The 24,720-nt window shown below is 38.0% G+C and overlaps 1 protein-coding gene across 1 annotated transcript in view; it reads left to right on the top strand.

Moving 5' to 3' along the window:
• Positions 1 to 24,720, top strand: part of Pask (PAS kinase) — a 453,665-nt gene that overhangs the window by 155,398 nt on the left and 273,547 nt on the right. Inside the window, exon 8 of the mRNA XM_068229079.1 lies at positions 21,719 to 21,835. Within this exon, the coding sequence (XP_068085180.1) occupies positions 21,719 to 21,835 (117 nt within the window). The remainder of the gene's footprint in view (positions 1 to 21,718; positions 21,836 to 24,720) is intronic.

The raw sequence follows: 24,720 nt of genomic DNA, 5'->3' as shown, positions 1-24,720 counted from the left end.
ATACGCCAGCCTTGTGTCGGTAGACTTACTGGCACGTAAAAGACCTCCTGCAGGACTAAATTCCGGCACCTTGGCATATCCGAAAACCGTAAAAGTAGTTAGAGGGACATAAAGCAAATAACATCATTATTATTATTATTATTATTATTATTATTATTGTTGTTGTTGTTGTTGTTATTATTATTATTATCAGTTTACCATTCTCATAGTGTGCCTCCCCTTACATTCTGCCACTCTCATCAACTGCCTTACGTACCTCGTCGCCTACTCGTTTCTATTCATTAGTAACCTCGGTAATCTGCCCACTTATTTCAAATGTACAATTCATTAATAGTCCCAGCTAGGGGCCGATGACCTTAGATGTTAGGCTCCTTTAAGCAAGCATCATCAACATCGTCATCATCATGATGATCATCAATAGCCTCACCCATTCGTTATTATCCCTCAAACTACATTGATTTTTCCCCTTTCCTCCCTCCATTACTGCAGATAAGAAACAGTTTCCTTAATGGATTCACTCTTATTACAATCTCCACTCTGTACGCCTGTGTTTAAGCTGTTACTGCCTCTACTTCCACTCACAGACATTAAACTCCTTTGTATATCTCTACTTCTTAACCTCAAAAAATCAGTTTCACTGCATTTCCATCTCATAACCTCTAAATACAATCACTTCACCGCAAGTACATTATTCTCCATTGAATGCTTCTCTTAACTTTTAACCTCAAAACATCGAATTTCCTACATCTCCTTCTCATAATATCTAAATACAATTACTTCTACATAAGTGTACCTAGTTTGCCTGTGCATACCTATATAATGATAAAATTTCGACCTCATTCATGCATCACATTGACGGCTCCAACTGCTAACACTTTGGTGAAATTTGAAACACTAAATCTTGGTTTCACAGGAATAATTGTCTCTGTAGAGCACATGAATGAACTACTCCTCCCAAGGCGACGTTCATCAGGTTGACAAGGCTCCTGAGTTGCTTTGTTACCCTACCTGCTACTATTTAACTCTGAAACACCGCCGTCTCAATCTCTATATACTGCCTGCTCTGTGCCGCGAGAATTGCGTTTACAGCGACATTGCAGGTGGCAGCACTTACCGCACCCAGAGCACATGTTGGTTAATTGAGAGTTGGTCCGTAACACCAATATAAAATGTAAAATAATCCTTAACATGTTACTAATTGAGAAGATAATGCACATACAGGAAGTAACATTTCACATTTGAGCTTGACTTAAGATATAGAAACGTAAAATATATCGGTTATAATGGATATACTAGGATCGTCCCACTGCTGCATGGTACATACAAATTTCAGAATTTTCTCGACACGAGTAACGGAACACCTTTTCAGTTCCTTTCTTACTGTTATTTACCAGCAGTGGACGCAAAATTTTCTATCACTATTTCGTTGACTCTTTCTTCATGACCAGATTTCAGGATATGTTTTATAGCACATAATGCAGTGCGTGCCTTCGTCATGTCATTAAATCCACCACCCAATCTCCCTGAACTAAATAGAGCTTCTATTGCGAGTGCAGAAAATCATCTAGTGAGAACATAAAATAACCAATACTTTAACAGATAAGACACACATTCCACTATATTTCACAGTTAGCGAGACAGCATCTGCCGTCTCATTCGTCAGACACTTCAGTTTTTCACATTTTGATTCTAACTGAATTATGTTAACGTACTCGATGAAGTCATCATTCAACCATTGTAAGTATTTTATCTGCTGGTGAATAGAAATGCACACAGTCTCGCTTGTTTTGCCAAAAGGCATTAGAGTAATCATTTATGAACTAAAAGGGATAGGTCGGAAATTTCTAAGCCTTTAACGAGGAAGTAGGCAGCAGGACTAGGGGAGCTTTTTGAAATTCGGATTACAAGAAAACACAACAGTTTATTCGCGAGAGCAGGAGATTTTACAATATATGTGCCGCATGCACCTTCAACATTGACCACGCAAACGAACTTGTCACTGGTTCGGTTGTAGAGGAGCCGAACATAATTAGCCATTTAATCGGCGATCACTGTTACACTCCTCTCTGTTGGCCTAGGAGATTTACATTTAGCTCTAACTCTTTCCTTCACTAATTGGGAAATCCTGACAAACACTATCAACATTTTCCATTAAGGCTACCTGTTCAGAGTACTTTGTGACGGAGCTGACACTAGACCAGGAGTCCTGTCATATTCGTAACCGTTTGGGATACTATTCCCCACGCCACATAGTACCGCGTGATTTGTTCTGACTGCCCGGATTTTGTCTTGCGAAAATTATGGATTTGATTTTAAAAACGGTCGTTTTTCCTTTATATTTGGCTGCTTCTTTTATTTTATTCAGACGATCAATTTCTGGGTTTTCTTCGAATTGTCTCTGTAGTCTTTTAACTTCATTATGGTTAGTCATCAGCTGTTATCACAGTTTCAGAATTCTTGATCGGAGCCTCTAATGTCTTATATTCTGATCACTCCTGTCATTCTTACTCGTTGGAAAATGACTTGGATTCTTACATCGTTGTTCAAATTAATTTCGTACTTGTCATCCATTGTATTTCCTGCGGTTGAAGAGTTGGTTTCATCAAAGATTTCTTCCGAAGAAATATCTTGTCGCTATCTGGTCTTTCGTGGAACTATTTTTTTGGTTTGAAGGTAATGGGGATAATTCGAAGACCGACTAGGCACGCTCTCTGGCTTCGATATATTTTTCTTTTAGTTTTACCTTTTATCTCCATCTCTAAAATTCAGGCTACAAACACAGGAATAATCGAATGGAATATTGGTTACCCTTGGTTGATCCTTGCCTTGATATAGCGTTAAGCCAATTTTCCCAAAGTTCTTTACTTGCGGGGGGGCGGCAGAAATCCTCACACCTGAAGATTTCAGATTTCCTGCTTTGATATACGGAGAGGAATACAACAATTAAGCATTTTACAACCAGAGACACACAAATAAACGCTCGATGCAAATGCACTGGAACACAATAGCGTGGGTACGGAGATAAGTTGGGTGCGTTAGCTGGCGCCCCTAGCGGAGGTTCGTGACACTAAGAGCTCATGCTGAGAAGCATGTTAACCGCATAGCATAGAGCAGGCAGTATATAGGATTGAGACGGCGGTGCTCTGAAAATATATGAAAATAAATTTGGATAGTATACCAAGTTTTTCCTTACTCCACCCATTAAAAATTTACAAGTTTCACTGCATGAATTTACTCCTGAAACAAAAATAAAACAAAACTATACAAACACCAACAATTATCATCACATGATGAGACCAACTTGTTTTGCTCCTTACAAAAATTAACATTCACAAATGTCTACAATTTACAAGGAAAAACTGTACATCGTTCTGATGGCCATACTTCAAATTAATGGTATCCTACGGATAAGACAACTGTCTATTCTGACGCAAGTGCGAAAACAGGTATAACTTTAAAACAATATTGTCTCACCCATGGGTAACTAACACAAATATTGAGCTCGAATTATTATTATTATTATTATTATTATTATTATTATTATTATTATTATTATATACATAGATGAATGATTGTATTGTGTGTGAGGTTATATTATGAAATTATTATTATTATTATTATTATTGTTAATAATAATATTAATATTATTATTTACATAGTCGAATGATCGTTAAGTGTGTGAGGTTGCCATGAAAGTGTTAGTTTTATTAACGTCAAATGATCGCATTGAGAGTGAGGTTATATCATGAAACATGTGTTTTTCATAGACATTTGTCACTTGTGTTATTGTAAATACCTGTAAATTAATATTATAATTTATTCTTACCTGTATATGTAACTTGTAATCCATAATTGTGAAACACACTCTAACTTGCAGAATGGTAATAGGCTCTAGAACAATTGAGAATATTCTGCACATTATATTCTATGTATTGAGCACTCTAGAATTTTCATGAAGATGTTTTTTTGTAACGTATCTTCCTGGAAGCCTGGCTAGGATACCTATATAAGAAGACGATCTGGATGGTGAAAGTGAGTTACTGCTGAGTTACTGTTAAGTGAGTTGTTTGGAGGTTATTGGAAGAGATTTACTGGTTAGCGAGTTATGGTGTAGCAAGATTTTACTTGTGATCTCGTGACATGCAGTAAACGCAGTCGCCATATTGAAGAGATCGGCAGTTGTTTGTTTTAAATGGCGGTTTGTGATGTGAGTGTTATGCCTGTGCCAACAGCAATTAAGGTTATGTGTGTGTGTTAATTTGTAAATATACGAAAATGAAATAATTGTACCAACTGACAGCATCTTGCGTGCGTCTTTGTGGGTACGTTAATTCTTAACCTTATATACATTAGCACAATAGCATTATCACCCTGGAATCTATTTACCACGTGTTATAACTGTAGAAAAAACAATCATCTCACTGTACTCTGTTAGTAAAGCCATACATATCCACACTAAAATAGTTGCTGTGGGATTAATAAATAACGATACCATGTCCTATTATTCAAAGAATGAACAAGTAATAACCTGAGATGTTCTATTTCAATACACGCAAGATCATGAAATGTGAAATGCAGAAGTGAAAACATTGCGTCACCATTGAGGCTATGCAGCGGAGTAAAAAACAACACATCTTGAATTAATGGAATCGTTCACAGATTTTGCATCCTCGCTCATAATGTTCGATCAGGGGCAACCACTTTCCGATAGTGGGTCCGCTGGGTCAAGTCGACGGTGTCTTCATTCCTGGTGATGACGGTCCACAGGTCCTCGCGTGACATTTCAAGCTCCGCTGGCTTTCCCCGCGTTCGTACCTTTGTGTTCTGTCAGGTGGCACCCTCGTTTGTTGGTTGTCGGTTCGGACCCCATTGGCATACCTGCCAAGTATTCCGGTTCTTCCGTAAAATGTACGGATTTCGAGTGTGTTTTACGGTTGTACAGATGAACAATGTTATTGAACGGATTTTGAATATCCGCGCTTGGTTTCGCTTTCTGTGGTCAAATCGGATTTGTTTGACTTTCGATAGTAGCTGGTAATACGAGATGCAGTGTTTGAAATTCAACCGGTAAATGTATCGATAATCACATTATCAATTATCACTGTGCTTTTGTCACCTGTTCGACCTCAACTGCTACTTCATTCAATGAGATGTTCCCAAACAAGTAGCAGGCTGCGATTTTGAAGAAAAGAAATCCATGAAAAGTAGCAGGCTGTGAATTTATATAAAACAACTTTAGTAACTGCGTCGCACTTTGTAGCAGCTGAAAGGCTTTGTTTGTGTGTGTGCGTAACATTGGCGGTAGTTCTGAAACTCGTGGAATTGTGTGACGAATTTCTAAGTGATTTAGTTTTTTTGGCAGTGTTCATAATGAGTTACTAAGAAACTATATTATCAGTCTTTTCGTGAGGTGTATTCTGCTTAATTACCTTGTTTTATACGATCACGGAAAGTGTTCCCAGTGTTAAGTGAAAACAGATGAGCACTCATCAAGATGTAACTTTGTGTATTTAATTTCAGGGTTGATCATAACATATAAAGTAAAACCTCAATGCATCGTTTTTCAGGGGGCAGGGGAAAAATGACAACTAATGCGGGAAAACTATAAATGCGGGCAACAAAAGAAATAGGGGGAAAGCAATGTATTAACGTGTACTTTATTGGGAAATTTATTATTATTATTATTATTATTATTATTATTATTGTTGTTGTTATTATTATTAAAAGAACAACAATAATGGTGCGTTGCCTCCGTAGGCGGGTGTAGGTGTTTCGAGTTGTAGTGTGATATGTAGGATGCTAAAAGGTTAGTTTTTTCCCCCTATTCAATAAATATAAATTTTATAAATTAGGAATTTATTATTGATTCCACTTGAGACATGTTTCGCCCTTCATTGAGGGCATCATCAGTCAAAATATCACCTCAAGGTAAAAAATCAGGTAACTGGTTAGTAGTTGACATGTACAAATTAATGCATATTATTAATACAATTACAAAAATTAAGTATGGGAAATAGTTGTACAAAAGTGATGGTTGAACATATAGGTTTATAGATGAAAAGTCGGCACCAATGCCTAAAATTAACATAGTAGAGTTCGGCAGTGGTGCTCTGGAGAAACAGTTGACGCAATCATAGGAAAATGAAAAGTTAAAAAATATTTACATTAAAACAATTAAGGGAGAAAAGGTGTAGTGTTCGGCGTCAATGTTTGTAACCAAAAATTAATGTCAAAGGTTGGTAACTATACAGTATTTACATTGTTCAATTGAACAGTTGAGATAAAGTTTTAAAAATATTTACATTATAACATTCAGCGTAAATGTTTGTAATAAAAACTAATGTCAATAGTTGGTAACTATATAGTAATTACATTATCTAATTGAATAGTTGAGAATTTACAAATATATACATAATTACACAAGAGCAGCTGGTGTGCAAGGATAAAAAAATTTTAGTACCAAGTGCGTCCTGATGTTTTAGAGGTTGGAAGAAGGAATTAGTATTGACATTTCAGAAATATGTAGAGCAGTTTATTTTAGTTAAAATCACCGGGGGTAGGGAAATATTTCATAGGCAAATGAGGTTTTATAGGCATCAAGCTGGAAGTTTTTCAGTTGCAGTGCCGAGATCGGTACAGAGACTGGTCAGTGTGGATGGAGATTCATGGGTATTCCGTGCGTTTGAACGGCAACAATGGTGACAGTTATAGTGGGTAATTGCTAGTTATATGGGTAATTGCTAATTAGGAAAATGTTGCGGGTTGAAACTTTCGCTTATTCTTTTAGTTGACTTCTGTAGCATCGAATGTGATGTGAAGACATCGGTGTGAAATGCCGGTGAGACAAATTGATATTGTTCCGTGGAATAAAGTATGGCGGACTTCGGGATGAAGTTATTGTTCTTTTCTGGTCTGGTGAGATAGAGTAGAGTTGCTTGTGTTGTGAACTGCTGTGGAGAGATTAGAATGTATACGGCAACTGCAGAGTCAGAGCTTTAAAGCTGGGGTGAGGCATCTTCTCATTCTGACTGCGAAGAGGAGCCGTAGTGGCATGCCATATTTGTGCCGATGTGCGCTGGGTTCCGGCGTGTTGTTGAAAGTTGTGTTGTATGCAGTGGAAGTTATCTGATGTGTCGCTGAGAGGTAATTGATGATGAGTATTGGTGGACTAAGAAGGAGGCTCAGTCGGTAATACGCACCAATACTCATCATCAATTACCTCTCAGCGACACATCAGATAACTTCCACTGCATACAATACAACTTTCAACAACACGCCGGAACCCAGCGCACATCGGCACAAATATGGCGTGCCACTACGGCTCCTCTTCGCAGTCAGAATGAGAAGATGCCTCACCCCAGCTTTAAAGCTCTGACTCTGCAGTTGCCGTATACATTCTAATCTCTCCACAGCAGTTCACAACACAAGCAACTCTATTCTATCTCACCAGACCAGAAAAGAACAATAACTTCATCCCGAAGTCCGCCATACTTTATTCCACGGAACAATATCAATTTGTCTCACCGGCATTTCACACCGATGTCTTCACATCACATTCGATGCTACAGAAGTCAACTAAAAGAATAAGCGAAAGTTTCAACCCGCAACATTTTCCTAATTAGCAATTACCCATATAACTAGCAATTACCCACTATAACTGTCACCATTGTTGCCGTTCAAACGCACGGAATACCCATGAATCTCCATCCACACTGACCAGTCTCCGTACCGATCTCGGCACTGCAACTGAAAAACTTCCAGCTTGATGCCTATAAAACCTCATTTGCCTATGAAATATTTCCCTACCCCCGGTGATTTTAACTAAAATAAACTGCTCTACATATTTCTGAAATGTCAATACTAATTCCTTCTTCCAACCTCTAAAACATCAGGACGCACTTGGTACTAAAATTTTTTTTATCCTTGCACACCAGCTGCTCTTGTGTAATTATGTATATATTTGTAAATTCTGAACTATTCAATTAGATAATGTAATTACTATATAGTTACCAACTATTGACATTAGTTTTTATTACAAACATTTACGCTGAATGTTATAATGTAAATATTTTTAAAACTTTATCTCAACTGTTCAATTGAACAATGTAAATACTGTATAGTTACCAACCTTTGACATTAATTTTTGGTTACAAACATTGACGCCGAACACTACACCTTTTCTCCCTTAATTGTTTTAATGTAAATATTTTTTAACTTTTTATTTTCCTATGATTGCGTCAACTGTTTCTCCAGAGCACCACTGCCGAACTCTACTATGTTAATTTTAGGCATTGGTGCCGACTTTTCATCTATAAACCTATATGTTCAACCATCACTTTTGTACAACTATTTCCCATACTTAATTTTTGTAATTGTATTAATAATATGTATTAATTTGTACATGTCAACTACTAACCAGTTACCTGATTTTTTACCTTGAGGTGATATTTTGACTGATGATGCCCTCAATGAAGGGCGAAACATGTCTCAAGTGGAATAAATAATAAATTCCTAATTTATAAAATTTATATGTATTGAATAGGTGGAAAAAACTAACCTTTTAGCATCCTACATTCAGTATCTTCAATACGGATAGCAATGATTTTTATCACTTGTAGTGTGATAGGCGATCTACGCGCATATGAAAATGCGGCCCTACCTAAGATGAATTCTAATATTTAATTCGGCAAACAGACAGCAGATAATATGTAATAATGAGATTCATAACATGTAATAATAATAAACAGGTAGCCTCCAAACCGTTGGAATTAACCAAGGAAAGTTAAAATCCTTGACCCAATCGAGACCCCATGAACCAAATGCCAAGACGTGCTAACCATATAGCTCATACTATACATGACGGTATCAAAATATTGCAACCATGATATAGGCCTACGAGTTGAAAATAAAAAGTGTGACTTTTACGCTGTTTAGTTTAACTTTTCTTTACACATTTTGTAATAACTGAAAACCTATAAGTTCAGTTCTCTTAATGCAAATTAAAGGTATAGGTGGATATTACGGCGATAACCTGTATTCAGGAAAAGATTCCATAGACCCTTTGCGAACGATAGGTTAGATGCCCAACACGGCGTGGCTCCCACAGCTCAGCACAGACGATGTCACAGAGGTTAGAAATTAAACGCGGCGTGTCTCGAATAATGTCACAGCGCTTTTGTGCGAAGCTGCCAACTTAGGAACTAGTTACAAGACTAGGCTATGAGAAAGGATTATTGGTCTGGCTTGGTTAGGTCCGGCTTGTAACAAGACTGTTTGGGCAGAGGTCAACAAAGCGGTCAACGGGCCTCTAGCATCCCACACACTCCACAAGGTATGACACGATTAATCACCCTGTGAGTAATTAAAACGAATCTGGCGCACTGCGCGATTTTCTCTTTTATTCAACGAAGGTGGCAGCCCTATCCAGCCTATACCAACACTGAAAATGGTGGCAAATTTGAGTTTTACGCCATCTATGTTTTAATTTTTATAAATAAAAATACTTCTAAGCGTTGGTTAGTGGGTCGAGGAGGAGCGTTTGCACCAGGAGGTTCATAGTGAGGTGCGCTTGAATAACCTGTGCACAGCACTCCAGCCTACAAGATCCTTGTTCGAGACTAGCAACTCTGAATCGCTCGTACATTCTCGCGTAACAGGTTACTGCTATTATATACTAAGAGTATTAAGCAGTTCCTCTAACTTAAAAAAAAAAGTAACGTATATTTTTCTTACACACGATCGATTAATGCGGGAAAATTATGTCCAAGGACAAATAATTTTTTGATGATGGATGCAATAAAATGATAGTTCGAGAAACGATAGATGTGGGGAAATTTAACATTGGTTTATATGGATCAATTTTTGGACCGAATAAATTCAACGATGAATACGGGAAAACGGCAGTTCCAGTCGCCCTTTCTCATGTCTCAAGACTGTTACGCATGCACGTGTTGTTAAAAATTTTCCGCTTAAGGATCTTCCGGATTTCCCTTTTTGAAAGTTGGCAGGTATGCATTGGTTCTCCATTTCCTGGAGGGGGTCCCACTGCCTGTGTCATTGCCATCGCTGCCCCCATCACCTGTGACATTGTCTGAGCCTCCTCATAGTTCTGCTTCACGCTGAGCATCCTCCTGGGACAGTTTATGGTGTTATGGAGCTTACTGCGGCAGTCGAGCGCCTCGCTCTTGGTGTCGTACTGGTACGGCCCATTCATCGTCGCGTCGTCTGGTTGTTTGGTCTTGGCGTCGAATACCTGCAGCTGGACTCGGCTGTCGGCTCTCGGTTGGAGGGCATTGCCGCGCCCGCTGAATTCTCCCACAACTTCCTTGCAGGTTGAACATGGCTGTGGGCTGCGTCATACTTCCATCTCCTACCCACGAAGTCCAGTGATCGGGTATTCGGCTCCTTCTTCTGACGTTGATCCGGTCTTGAGCTGGGCTTGTAGAATGCTAATTAATTTATTATTTAACCACCTATTCAATACATTATAGTCTATAACACAATTAGGATTTGATCATTATTACCTTATGAAATGTGAGACATGTTTCGCCTTTCATAGAAGGCGTCTTCAGTCATTGTACCTCCTCAAGGTAAAATCAGTCACCTGATTTATAACTAAAATATAATTATTAAGATTTAATATTAACGTACTTAAATAGGAGCAGTCTAAAGGAAAATTGAACAACAAATTTTGGTATTATTGTTAATAACAACATCAGCCGTTGGCTGATGATTAACTATGATTTATCATACTTGCGTCAACACAACACACTTTTACATGCAGAGGAAGGTTACAAACAGACCATATTCCCCTTGAGTTTTCCAAACTGGGCCTCAATGTTCCCCTCGAGTTTTCCAAACTGGGCTTCAATGTTTTCGAGCTTTCCAATCTGGACCTCGATGTTCTCCTTGAGTTTTCCAAACTGGACCTCTATGTTCTCCTTGAGTTTTCCAACCTGGGCCTTAATGAAGGAAATTAACTGTTTAAACATCACCATGGTCCTCTGGTCGTTCTTCATTTTCGAGTCTGATAGATTCTAAGAGTCCTGTCACAGTCGCCAGTTAACGTATTGTAAAATGTTCCTTACTCTCTGACTGAATTTACAGACATATAAAACTGCATTTAACTTGAAAATATGCAATATCTGCATTTAAAATGGAAATTATGAAAATTTAAGATTCATTAAATAAAATACACATTCGTCGAACCCTGGACTCACACTTACTTCTTACCTGCTTACTTACACATACGTTATTTGAAGGGCGCCAGCTACCACTCAGTGCAGCAATAATAGAATGAGAATCTTGACTATCTCTAGGGTGTGGGGTAATAAGCTTACTTTTGACAACATACCATATAAGTTCTGGGAAAGGAGATTGGCGTTCAGTTTCCCCATTAATTTTGGGGTTAAGACATTTTACTGTCATTGAAATAATACTATAAATTCATTTGATAGAACAAAATATATTCTTTAAATAATATATAAAAATTAGTGAGTCTTGTTGCGATAAAACAGATGAGAATATGAAATTATGACATTGCAACTGAAAGAAACTAGGCATGAATTTGAATTCTTCTTGACCGGACGTTTAACAATTTATACGAAATATATCCCTCACTGTTTCACTTGACTGTACCTTCAACACTTTGAGTGTAATTACGACGTATTCCCTAAATCTGGTGTTTACTGTAGATGTGTCATGCCTAATTTGGTGATATATCCATGTGACTGCTTCTTCTCCATATCATATGATTTCTTGGTAAATCTGTTGGTATTCAACTAAGTGACCGACCAACTTTGGCCTCACTCTCTCAATGACCAAAGACTAATGGCTCACTGAGTCTTCTCAATCTCATTCACACAATGGCCAACTGTGGTCTCTGCTTCCAGTAGAATAATGACTGTCGACTTATCCATTTGACTTCTTCACTGTTCAGCTTCCTTTTAACTAATGACTGACGCTACAATATGCAGCCACCTCTTATAGACGTTGGTTGATGCAGCTACGTAATCTCTAGAAATAACAATGACCTACTCCCACAACGCCTCAAACTGTTGCATGTAATGGTGAAATCCCTTGGGGCGGCTGAGTATCTGAGCGCATTGCTAAATGCTCACGATGACGTAGCCATGACGTGGCGATGACTTGACAGAAATGCCAGCAGTATTGCACAATATAGCAATGTCATTTCCAACATCTGATATATAATAATTCTCACTGTACATGTCTTGAGTGTTATTCTACACATACGTATATGTGCATACATCTAAGTACAATCCTGCAAGCGACAAGCCTTGCAAAATTGAATTGAATAAGAATTATAATTACAATAATAGTAATAATATCACAGATAAAATAATAATAATACTGACATAATAATAATAATAATAATAATAATAATAATAATAATAATAATAATAATAATACAGATAAAATAATAAAATAATAAAAATACAGATATCATCTTGTAATGGGATTTGAACCGTTACAGTGTCCACAAAGGCGCACATGAAATGCTGTCAGTAGGTACAGTTATTTATTCACATCTATTTACAAATTAACATGCACATAACCTTAATCACAGTATCAGAAACAAAAACACTTCACTACGAGAACATCAACAAAGAACAAAGCCACCATTTTGACAATTGCCGATCACTTCAACGTGGAGACTGCAACCAATGCATGTCAACACGAGGTCACAAGTTTAACCGTGCTACACCATAACTCTACTGAACAATAACCCCTTGTTACCATCAAGACCATCTCCTTATATACGTGTCTGGCGAGGCTTCTAGAAAGCTACATTACAAAAAAAATACTTCTCAAATATTCTAGAGTTTCTAATACATAGATTATAATGTACAGAATATTCTACCATCTTCTAGTGCCTTTCTGGAAGTTACAATGTGTTTCAAAATGCCGTAGTGGATTACAAATTATATATACAGGTAAGAATATATGATATTATTTTAATTTACAGGTATTTACATTAACAGCACATGTTTCATGACATAACCTCACACACAATATGATCATTCGACTACGTAAATAATAATAATACTAAATGGATGTACATCAGAAATAATAATAATAATTCGAGCATGATACTTGCAGTATTTACCCATGAGGGAATGAATATTGTTTTCAAGCTATATCCGTTTATTGCACTTGTGTCAACACAACACACTTTTACATGCAGAGGAAGATTACAAACAGAAACAAAATGTTAAAGAAAACCAAGTGTCCATAAACCTTCCTGTCAAATCTCAGCATTCACCTGCTTCTCTCAATGTGAGCTTGGCGAAAGAAATAACTTTGCAAATACTTTTGTTGTCAGCTTTAATTGACGTGAAAGATGCTCGTGGAAGAACAACATGTTCTTATTCGAATCCAATAAAAGAAGGTCTGTATAAGAAGCTTGGTTTACCGAACACAGAGAGAAACACATATATCATAGGAACAGATTGCTCCAAAGTGGAAAAAAAAGTATTACCAGTGTACACCTCGCTTCAGGGAATGACAGATTTGAGGTGGAAGCAGAACTATAACAGGACGATTGCCCCAGTTAGAGATCAAGAAAGACAAGATTATTATTCCAAAGGACATTCGCTTGACAGACCCCACATTCAACAAGCCTGGAGAGACAGGCATACTGATCAGTTCTGGACTTTAGTGGAAAATATTCATAGGTCCACCCAAGAAGAAAGCTGAAGTACAACTAGCACTGCAAAACACCCGATTAGGCTGGATTGTAGGGGGTGAAATTTTTCGGAATAAACAAGGATCAACAACTGCATGCATAAAAATTAGCAATCAATAATTATCAGATCAGATGGAAATATTCTGGAAACAAGAGTCAATTCCAGAAATTGAGCATTACACATCAGAAGAAAGAAGATGTGCAAGACAGTTCATGGACACAGTTTTGAGAGATACAACAGGTAGATTCATCGTAAGGCTTCCTATCAACTTGAAGTCATCCTCGGAGAATCAACAAAATGTAGGATGCTAAAAGGTTTGTTTTGTCACCTATTCAATACATATAAATTTTACAATTTAGGAATTTATTATTGATGCCACTTGAGAGATGTTTCGCCCTTCATTGAGGGCATCATCAGTCAATACATATTATTAATACACATTACAAAAATTAAGAGAAACAGTTGTACAATAGTGATGGTTGAACATATAGGTTTATAGAATAAGAAGTCAGCACCAATGCGTAAAATTAAAATAGCAGAGTTTGGCAGTGGTGCTCTGGAGAACAGTTGACGCAATCATAGGAAAATATGAAGTTTTAAAAATATTTACATTATAACAATCAAGGGAGAAAGGGGGTAGTGCTCGGCGTCAATGTTTGTAACCAAAAATTAATGTCAATGGTTGGTAACTATACAGTATTTACATTGTCCAATTAAACAGTTGAGAATAAAGTTTTAAAAATAGTTACATTATAACAATCAGGGGAGAAAGGGTGTAGTGCTCGGCGTCAATGTTTGTAACCATAAATTAATGTCAGTGGTTGGTAACTATACAGTATTTACATTGTCCAATTGAACAGTTGAGAATTTTACAATTTATATATATATTTACACAAGAGCAGCTTGGTGAGTAAGGATATAAAAAAATCTAGTACCAAGTGCGTCCTGTTGTTTTAAAGGTTGGAAGAAGAATGTAGCATTGACATTTCAGAAATTTGCAGAGTGGTTTATCTTAGTTAAAATCACCGGGGGTAGGGAAATATTCCATAGCCAAATGAGGTTTATAGGTATCAAGCTGAAAGTTGTCTGGTTGCATCACCGAGATCGGTACGGAGACTGGTCAGTGTGGATGGAGACAATGGGTATTCAGTGCGTTTGAATGGCAACAATGATGACAGTTATTTGTAGGTAATTGCTTATTAGGAATATGTTGCGGGTTGAAACTTTCGCTTATTCTTTTAGTTGACTTCTGTAGCTTCGAATGTTATGTGAAGACATCGGTGCGAGATGCCGGTGAGACTAAATTGATATTATTCCGTGGAAAAAAGTATGACGGACCTCGGTCTGAAGTTACTGTTTTTTTGTTGCTGGTCTGGTGAAATAGAATAGAGTTGCTTGTGTTGTGAACTGCAGTGGAGAGATTAGAATGTATACGGTAACTGCAGAGTCAGAGCGTTGTAGCTGGGAGCCGTAGTGGCACGCCATATTCGTGCCGATGTGCGCTGGGTTCTGGCGTGTTGTTGAAAGTTTTATTGTATGAAGTGGAAGTTATCTGATGTGTCGCTGAGAGGTAATTGTTGAAGAGTATTGGTGGACTATGAAGGAGGCTCAGTCGGTAATACGCACATGCGGTTGGCAATGGCGGCGGGAGGGGTGGAGAGCTTTGGGGGGGAGGGGCATGGGCGGAGTCATGCGCAGAGGTGAGCTGTCAGAATGGAGGAAGGTAGAGTGGAGGGGCGAGCTTGTTGTTTATTGGGAGTGCTGGTTGATATAGTGTTGGTTTATAAAAAGAGGGAGGGGGGGGGGATATATGGACTCGAAAGTTACGCGGATAGTATTGATGTCTTTTTGTTAATGCGATGAATGTTATTTGCTTGTGTTGGGTGTTGTGTTTTTGAAGGTCGAGTGGTTTTTATTTCTCGTGTTGTATCGGTGGGGTCGTGATGGAGGGGGAGGTTCTTGGGTGGGAGGATGTATGGGCTTGCTGTCGTTGTGTGTGGGGGAATTGGTGGGAAAGGGGGCGGTGGGGGGTAGGGGGTTTATTGTCGACGTGCTGGGTGAGTTAGTTAATGTGGTATTGAAGATTTTAGACAAGTTGTTGCCTTGAAAATTCATTTTTTGTAGTAAGGTGGGAATTTGTTCATAAAGGTTTTTTTTTAATATCTATTATCTCGTTGAGGTTTTTGTCTTTATTGAAGTGTTGGTCTAAAAAGATGTATAGGTTCTCAAACTCGGTCATTAGTTTGCCTTTCTCAACTTTTTTTAGGATTTTTAAGTCTTGTTCTATTGTGGTGAAGTGGTGGCCAGTGTCCCTCATGTGGGTGCTCATTGCGGAAAATTTATTATGTTTTTGGGCATTGTAGTGTTCTAAATAACGGGTTTGGAAGCTTCGGCCAGTTTGTCCGATGTACGAGGAGTTGCATTGTGAACAGGTGAGTCTGTAAATACCTGAGCCCGCGTAGTGATTTCTTCTTGGGTTGACAGAGTTCTGGTTGAAAAATATGTTCTGGTTCGTGTTCTGCGTTTTGAAAGCAATGTTGACTTCGTGCTTTTTTAGGGGGTTGGCTATCTGGTGGATGACTGGATTAGTGTATGTGAAAGTTGCGTATTTGTGTTTATTGGGTTTTATTGGGGAAAGTTTTGTTGTTAATTTTAGTTTTACTTTGTTGATGATCTTGTTGGACATGTTGGTGTTGAAGCCATTGAACTTGGCAATATCGTTTATGTAATCAAGTTCTTTTTTTAGATTGGTAGGTGAAAGGGGAATTTTTAAAGCTCTGTATATCAAACTGTAGTAAGGGGCTTGTTTATGAGAGTTTAGGTGTAAAGAATTATTGTTTATTGTTAGTGGGGTGAAGGAGGGTTTTCTGTGTATTTGAAACTCAAATGTGTTGTCCATTCGTTTGATGTTGATGTCTAAAAGATTGATAGAGCCGTTGTCCTCATCTTCTTTTGTGAATTTTATGTTGTTGTCTAAAGTGTTTAGGAATGTGAGGATGTTGTCGCTGCTATTGCACTGTTTATCAATGATAACTAGTGTGTCGTCGACGTAGCGGAGCCAAAGATGAATACCATTGATGGAATTTATTATTTTATTGTGTTCTAAGTTGTCCATATAGATGTTCGTTAGAATACCAGAAATAGGGTCTTCCATAGCTAAGCCCTTTTGGTGGTAAATCTTGTTGTTGAACGTGAAGTAATTATTGTTCAATATGAAGGTTAATACTTTAATAAACTCATCAATTTCTATTTTGCTTAGTCCACTGTGTTTGGAGAGGTTGTTTATTATGATGCTGATGGTTTCGAGAACTGGGATGTTCGGATACATGTTAGTGATGTCAAAGGAACATAGAATGTGGTTTGGTTGGAGGGTAAATTTATTCAAGGTTTGACATAAGTCAATTGAGTTCTTAATGGGGTTTTTGTTGTTGAATTTGTAATGTTTTTTGAGAAAGTAGTGTAGAAATCTTGAAATTTTGTATGTTGGACTTCCTCTGCTGTTGATAATTGGTCGGATGGGGTGTTTTTTTTTTGTTGGTTTTGGGTAAGGACTTGGCTGTTGGTAAAGTTGGATTCATGTTGACTAGTTTAAAGATTTCATGGTCATTTAAGAGGATAGTTGAATTTTTGAGAAGACCAAAATAAACACCAATAACGTTATAGTAACAAAAGCCGACAAAGGTAACACAACTGTACTCATGAACAAACAGGACTACATTAAAAAAAACTAAAGAATTCTTTTCCGAAACAACCTACACCATCATCAACAAGGATTCTATACCAAAAGTACAAAGCAATTTGAAAACCCTTCTCTTAAATGACCATGAAATCTTTAAACTAGTCAACATGAATCCAACTTTACACACAGCCAAGTCCTTACCCAAAAACCACAGAAGACATCCCCATCCGACCAATTATCAACAGTAGAGGCAGTCCAACATACAAAACTTCAAGATTTCTACACTACTTTCTCAAAAAACATTACAAATTCAACTTCAAAAACCCCATTAAGAACTCAATTGACCTATGTCAAACCTTGAATAAATTTACACTCCAACCAAACCACATTCTATGTTCCTTTGACATCACTAACATGTATCCGAACATCCCAGTTCTCGAAACCATCAGCATCATAATAAACAACCTCTCCAAACACAGTGGACTAAGCAAAATAGAAATTGATGAGTTTATTAAAGTATTAACCTTTATATTGAACAATAATTACTTCACGTTTAACAACAAGATTTACCACCAAAAGGGCTTAGCTATGGGAGACCCTATTTCTGGTATTCTAACGAACATCTATATGGACACTTAGAACACAATAAAATAATAAATTCCATCAATGGTATTCATCTTTGACTCCGCTATGTCGACGACACACTAGTTATCATCGATAAACAGTGCAATAGCAGCGACAACATCCTCACATTCCTAAACACTTTAGACAACAACATAAAATTCACAAAAGAGGATGAGGACAACGGCTCTATCAATTTTTTAGACATCAACATCACACGAATGGACAAAGCATTTGAGTTTCAAATACACAGAAAACCCTCCTTCACCCCACTAACAATAAACAATAATTCTTTACACCCAAACTCTCATAAACAAGCCCCTTACTACAGTTTAATATACAGAGCTTTAAAAATTCCCCTTTCACCTACCAATCTAAAAAAAAGAACTTGATTACATAAAAGATATTGCCAAGTTCAACGGCTTAAACACCAACATGTCCAACAAGATCATCAACAAAGTAAAACTAAAATTAACAACAAAACTTTCCCCAATAAAACCCAATAAACACAAATACGCAACTTTCACATACACTAATCCAGTCATCCACCAGATAGCCAACCCCCTAAAAAAGCATGAAGTCAACATTGCTTTCAAAACGCAGAACACGAACCAGAACATATTTTTCAACCAGAACTCTGTCAACCCAAGAAGAAATCACTACGCGGGCTCAGGTATTTACAGACTCACCTGTTCACAATGCAACTCCTCGTACATCGGACAAACTGGCCGAAGCTTCCAAACCCGTTATTCAGAACACTACAATGCCCAAAAACATAATAAATTTTCTGCAATGAGCACCCACATGAGGGACACTGGCCACCACCTCACCACAATAGAACAAGACTTAAAAATCCTAAAAAAAGTTGAGAAAGGCAAACTAATGACTGAGTTTGAGAACCTATACATCTTTCTAGACCAACACTTCAATAAAGACAAAAACCTCAACGAGATAATAGATATAAAAAACCCCCTTTATGAACAAATTCCCACCTTACTACAAAAAATGAATTTTCAAGGCAACAACTTGTCTAAAATCTTCAATACCACATTAACTAACTCACCCAGCACGTCGACAATTACCCCCCTATCCCCCACCTCCCCCTTTCCCACCAATTCCCCCACACACAACGACAGCAAACCCATACATCCTCCCACCCAAGAACCTCCCCCTCCACCACGACCCCACCGATACAACACGAGAAATAAAAACCTCTCGACCTTCAAAAACACAACAACACCCAACACAAGCAAATAACATTCATCGCATTAACAAAATGACATCAATACTATCCGCGTAACTTTCGAGTCCATATATCCCCCCCTCCCTCTTTTTATAAACCAACACTATATCAACCAGCATTCCCAATACACAACAAGCTCGCCCCTCCACTCTACCTTCCTCCATTCTGACAGCTCACCTCTGCGCATGACTCCGCCCATGCCCCTCCCCCCCAAAGCTCTCCACCCCTCCCGCCGCCATTGCCAACCGCATGTGCGTATTACCGACTGAGCCTCCTTCATAGTCCACCAATACTCATCAACAATTACCTCTCAGCGACACATCAGATAACTTCCACTTCATACAATAAAACTTTCAACAACACGCCAGAACCCAGCGCACATCGGCATGAATATGGCGTGCCACTACGGCTCCTCTTCGCAGTCAGAATGAGAAGATGCCTCATCCCAGCTACAATGCTCTGACTCTGCAGTTACTGTATACATTCTAATCTCTCCACTGCAGTTCACAACACAAGCAACTCTATTCTATTTCACCAGACCAGCAACAAAAAACAATAACTTCATCCCGAGGTCCGTCATACTTTTTTCCACGGAATAATATCAATTTAGTCTCACCGGCATCTCGCACTGATGTCTTCACATAACATTCGAAGCTACAGAAGTCAACTAAAAGAATAAGCGAAAGTTTCAACCCGCAACATATTCCTAATAAGCAATTACCTACAAATAACTGTCATCATTGTTGCCATTCAAACGCACTGAATACCCATGAGTCTCCATCCACACTGACCAGTCTCTGTACCGATCTCGGTGCTGCAACCAGACAACTTTCAGCTTGATACCTATAAACCTCATTTGGCTATGGAATATTTCCCTACCCCCGGTGATTTTAACTAAGATAAACCACTCTGCAAATTTCTGAAATGTCAATGCTACATTCTTCTTCCAACCTTTAAAACAACAGGACGCACTTGGTACTAGATTTTTTTATATCCTTGCTCACCAAGCTGCTCTTGTGTAAATATGTATATAAATTGTAAAATTCTCAACTGTTCAATTGAACAATGTAAATACTGTATAGTTACCAACCATTGACATTAATTTTTGGTTACAAACATTGACGCCGAGCACTACCCCCTTTCTCCCTTGATTGTTATAATGTAAATATTTTTAAAACTTTATATTTTCCTATGATTGCGTCAACTGTTCTCCAGAGCACCACTGCCGAACTCTACTATATTAATTTTACGCATTGGTGCTGACTTCTTATTCTATAAACCTATATGTTCAACCATCACTATTGTACAACTGTTTCTCTTACTTAATTTTTGTAATGTGTATTGATAATATGTATTAATTTGTGCATGTCAACTACTAACCAGGTACCTGATTTTTGCCTTGAGGAGATAATTTGACTGATGATGCCCTCAATGAAGGGCGAAACATGTCTCAAGTGGAATCAATAATAAATTCCTAAATTGTAAAATTTATATGTATTGAATAGATGACAAAACAAACCTTTTAGCATTCTACATTCAGTATCTTCAATACGGATAACAATGATTTTTATCACTTGCAGAATCAACAAAACACGCACTAAACAGACTAGAATCGTTAGGAGATTAAGCAGACACGAGAACTGAAGAATGCTTACGCATATTTCATTGATGAATATAAAAAACTAGGGTATATGAGGAGATGCAAAAGGAAATTTACTGTACTTCCTAATAAACTACCCATCTTGCAGCCTGGGATGAAGCATATCAACAGCGCTAAGTTTCGTGATCTCATGACGATGATGCCATGGAAAGCAGAAGATTACAGACCATACTTCATACAGCTCCCTAATGGGGATAATGAGCCAGGTTACCCTGATTCTGAAAGATTGAGGCAGACATAAGTAGGATTATGTTCTTGTCAATAATATTATGTGACTAATGCTCAGGCTAATAACTTGTTGGTGTTTCCTTAATTATGGGAATGTTCCTATTTTGTATTTGCCTGGAACAAAAGCCATCCAGGTGTATACATAATAATTGTACACTTATAATTTTAACTTTTTGTTATTGTTATTTACATTTATGTTTTAACTACTTTTAATGTTTCACAAGTGTATAAAATAAAAAGCTGTGTGTATAGATACCATTCCATGGACTCAGAGCAAAATGCAGCATAAAATGAAATTTGCTTAGTACCAAATGGTTGTCTCTCTTCTCAATATTGGACGGTAAAACAAGCTATAATCAATAAGATGATAAAGAATGTCATAAAGCATGTCATTCAAAAGTTTTATAAAAGTCCAACCAATCATTTTAGAGATATTGCTGGAAATGTCATCAAAATGTTGTTTTCTTGCTCTCCTGCAAAGTTACTTGTTTGGTGCTTACGTTTGTTTGGCTCTGGGAAACAGAGTAAATCTCAATGAAATCCCGATGTCATAGTTTTAATTCTAGTTATCTCATCTGCAGGTGTTTGCCAACATGAGTGGACTTGTTGTTTTGAACGAGTCAGGAACAATTGAGAGCTGCAATCATCATTTTACACATATGATGTTTGGATACCCGCAGTCTGAACTTATAGGACAGGTAAGATAGAATGATTAATTTCCTTCAGAAGTTACCTCTGTGCTTAGTTTACTAATTCTCAAGTATAATTTTCTATGTCAAAATTTAAAGTGACATTGAGAATCTTGGATATGTGTTGGGTTGGTGTTCAGAGGGAAAGTTACAGAGAAACACCTACGATATCACAAGGTACTTCCTTATATGCAACTTGAAAGCTTTTCAGTCTGTGTGCTCTTTTCACAGGTATGATATAGTGCTTTAGGTGTTATAGTTAGTGTTTGGCAGACTTAAAATCTTTAACCCCATAAATGGGTATGACATCTTTAGATGTTTCCATGCTGGGCTTCTATGGTGGGTATGACAGCATAAGTCGATTGTAAATTTTTTTGCTTATTTCTCTTGGGAGTGATGCATATGATGTCGCCATGGAGTCTACTGTATTAGTTTATACTAGCGTACCGTGTGAGAACTCTTGCATGTGGAAATCCGCCTCCCTGCTCTCACCCACACTTTCTCCCCACGTCCATATGAAGGGTGAATTTATTTCTGACTTATTAAGTTTCTTTGCATACAATGTTTGATGTAGTATCATTGGTATAAAGTGCCATTTAACCATAACTACCCTGGTGTATTACGCATGCCTTATGTGTTAAAACTAACACGAGTCATTACTTCCATAAGAACATCAAACGACACCAAACCAAGCATTGGTCAAATATTCACAGACATTCAATCACAAGTCGGAAAATAAGGCGAACCACGGATTTTTCATATCCCCCTCCCCAAGTCCTCCCGTCTTAACCTATCTGGATAAGTTTTGAAGCACTCACTACGATACTGTACTGCTGATTACACTCAACACAACACGCTAGACTATGCCAAGCTCGGTCGTACAACTGGTACGACTTGATGAAAAACGTATGTTTGAGCATACATCCATAATCTTGGTCATATTGGACATTCTGACTGGGGCTGAACTATGACTTAAATGGCATCCAGATTGTCACAGTTACCCTCGGCGACCTTGAAAACTATGGATTCGACTAATATCTGGGTGCTAGGGGTTTCTTACCCCCACAGTCATTTTTTGTTTCAGATAGTAAGTCATGTGTACCAAGTTTGGTTGAGAGCTATTCTGGAACATCCTTCTGACCGCCGTACCAACTGAAATTATATCTGGAGTGTGACTATTCACCTCAGCGATCCCAAGATCTATGGATTCTGTTTTAATATAGGTCATTTTATATTATTTTTATACTTCACCCCCTATCCGTCCATGCCCAAAGGAGTCCTATGAGCGTCTTACGCAACAGTAATTTTTTCCAAATGGTAAGTGTACCAGTTTTGGTAGGCAGCTATGGCCAAATGTACATGCATAATCTCTCTGCTGTAGAATCTTGGAGCAGACGTTGCCATGGTTACGGCAGTTCATTCCTTTATCAGATTTCTAGAGCAGGGTTAGTGTGGTGCCAATATCTCCATAACGGTTGGTTTTATGGCCTTAAAAAATTGTTTTTGGGCCCGTAGAGCTTAGAGTTTTATTCTTTGCGTCAAGGGGCTTAATGTATATGTACATTAGTAAAATAATATTTAGAATCGTTCCAGTAGTTCCTGAGATTATTCTCTAGTTATACACAAACTCACAAAATTTGCACTCTCTCTTTGTTGTATTAGTATAGATCAATTACATTCAATAAATATACTTCTGTTGACTTTTCAAGAAATGCAATATTTTTCCTGTACCATTGAGATGATTTGGAAGATTTTGGTGCAAACTGCACCTTTTAACTCCTTCTGGTTTAAGAGCTTTAGTTTTGTGAAACATACACGTTAGCATTTTATATATCTACAGTAGAACCTCGATTATACGTTCCCGGAAACTACGTTTTCCCGTATTATTCGTTCAAATTACGTGGTCCCGCAAGCATCCTAATTAAATCACGTCATAAAAATCTGACATTATCTGTTCCTCAAAGAAACGATTTCCCGGATCAACCGTAAAGAAATTTCAATCCCATCAACGCTAAATCCTTGATCGCGCGTTTTTCAAGAAACTGTGTTTCGCGAAAGGACGGCTACGTCATACTTACGGATCTTGGTGTTGGCGTCCCGTCATTGCGGAAATTTGAAGAAGTACTGTAATGGAAAACGATCGGCGGTGAACTTGCATAAGGGGTCATCTTAGGATCACATTCGGGTAGTATTGTGTACAGAATCCTCAAAATCATAAAGCAGACAGTGCCCACGACAATTGGGAGACAGAGCGCATTTGACAGCTCTGTTTGAAGATGGAATGAGTTTCGTCAAATGTTTGTAATTGCAAAAGTCTACATTATGTCCAGGGTTAGATGTTTATTTTTATACTTTTTTCAAGTGTATCGCCGAACAGGTTTTTGGCATTTGCCTCAGGGCACTGTATAGTCACTGGGCTTTCAAGCAGGAATCGAAACTGCTCCTTCTTAAGTAACACAAATTAGTATTTTAATATTATTGTATATCGGGCGAATTAGCCGTGCGCGTAGAGGCGCGCGGCTGTGAGCTTGCACCCGGGGGATAGTAGGTTCGAATCCCACTGTCGGCAGCCCTGAAAATGGTTTTCCGTGGTTTCCCATTTTCACACCAGGCAAGTGCTGGGGCTGTACCTTAATTAAGGCCACGGCCGCTTTCTTCCCACTCCTAGCCCTTCCCCGTCCCATCGTCGCCATCATCGACCTGTGTCGATGCGACGTAAAGCAACTAAAAAAAAAAAAAAGAAAATTATCGTATATGATTATGTTATTGAGACCAGAACAGATATTGCACCTTGCATACATAAAGCCATGGGAGGTTTTGGGATTGCCTATTACTGTTTCGTACTAATATAAGACTGGGAATTTCACGTTTTTGTGTTAAAATATAAAAGCCAC

This window comes from Anabrus simplex, chromosome 8 (assembly GCF_040414725.1).
Source record: "Anabrus simplex isolate iqAnaSimp1 chromosome 8, ASM4041472v1, whole genome shotgun sequence".
Taxonomy (NCBI): Eukaryota; Metazoa; Arthropoda; class Insecta; order Orthoptera; family Tettigoniidae; genus Anabrus; species Anabrus simplex.
This window is presented reverse-complemented; position numbering and strand designations above follow the sequence as displayed.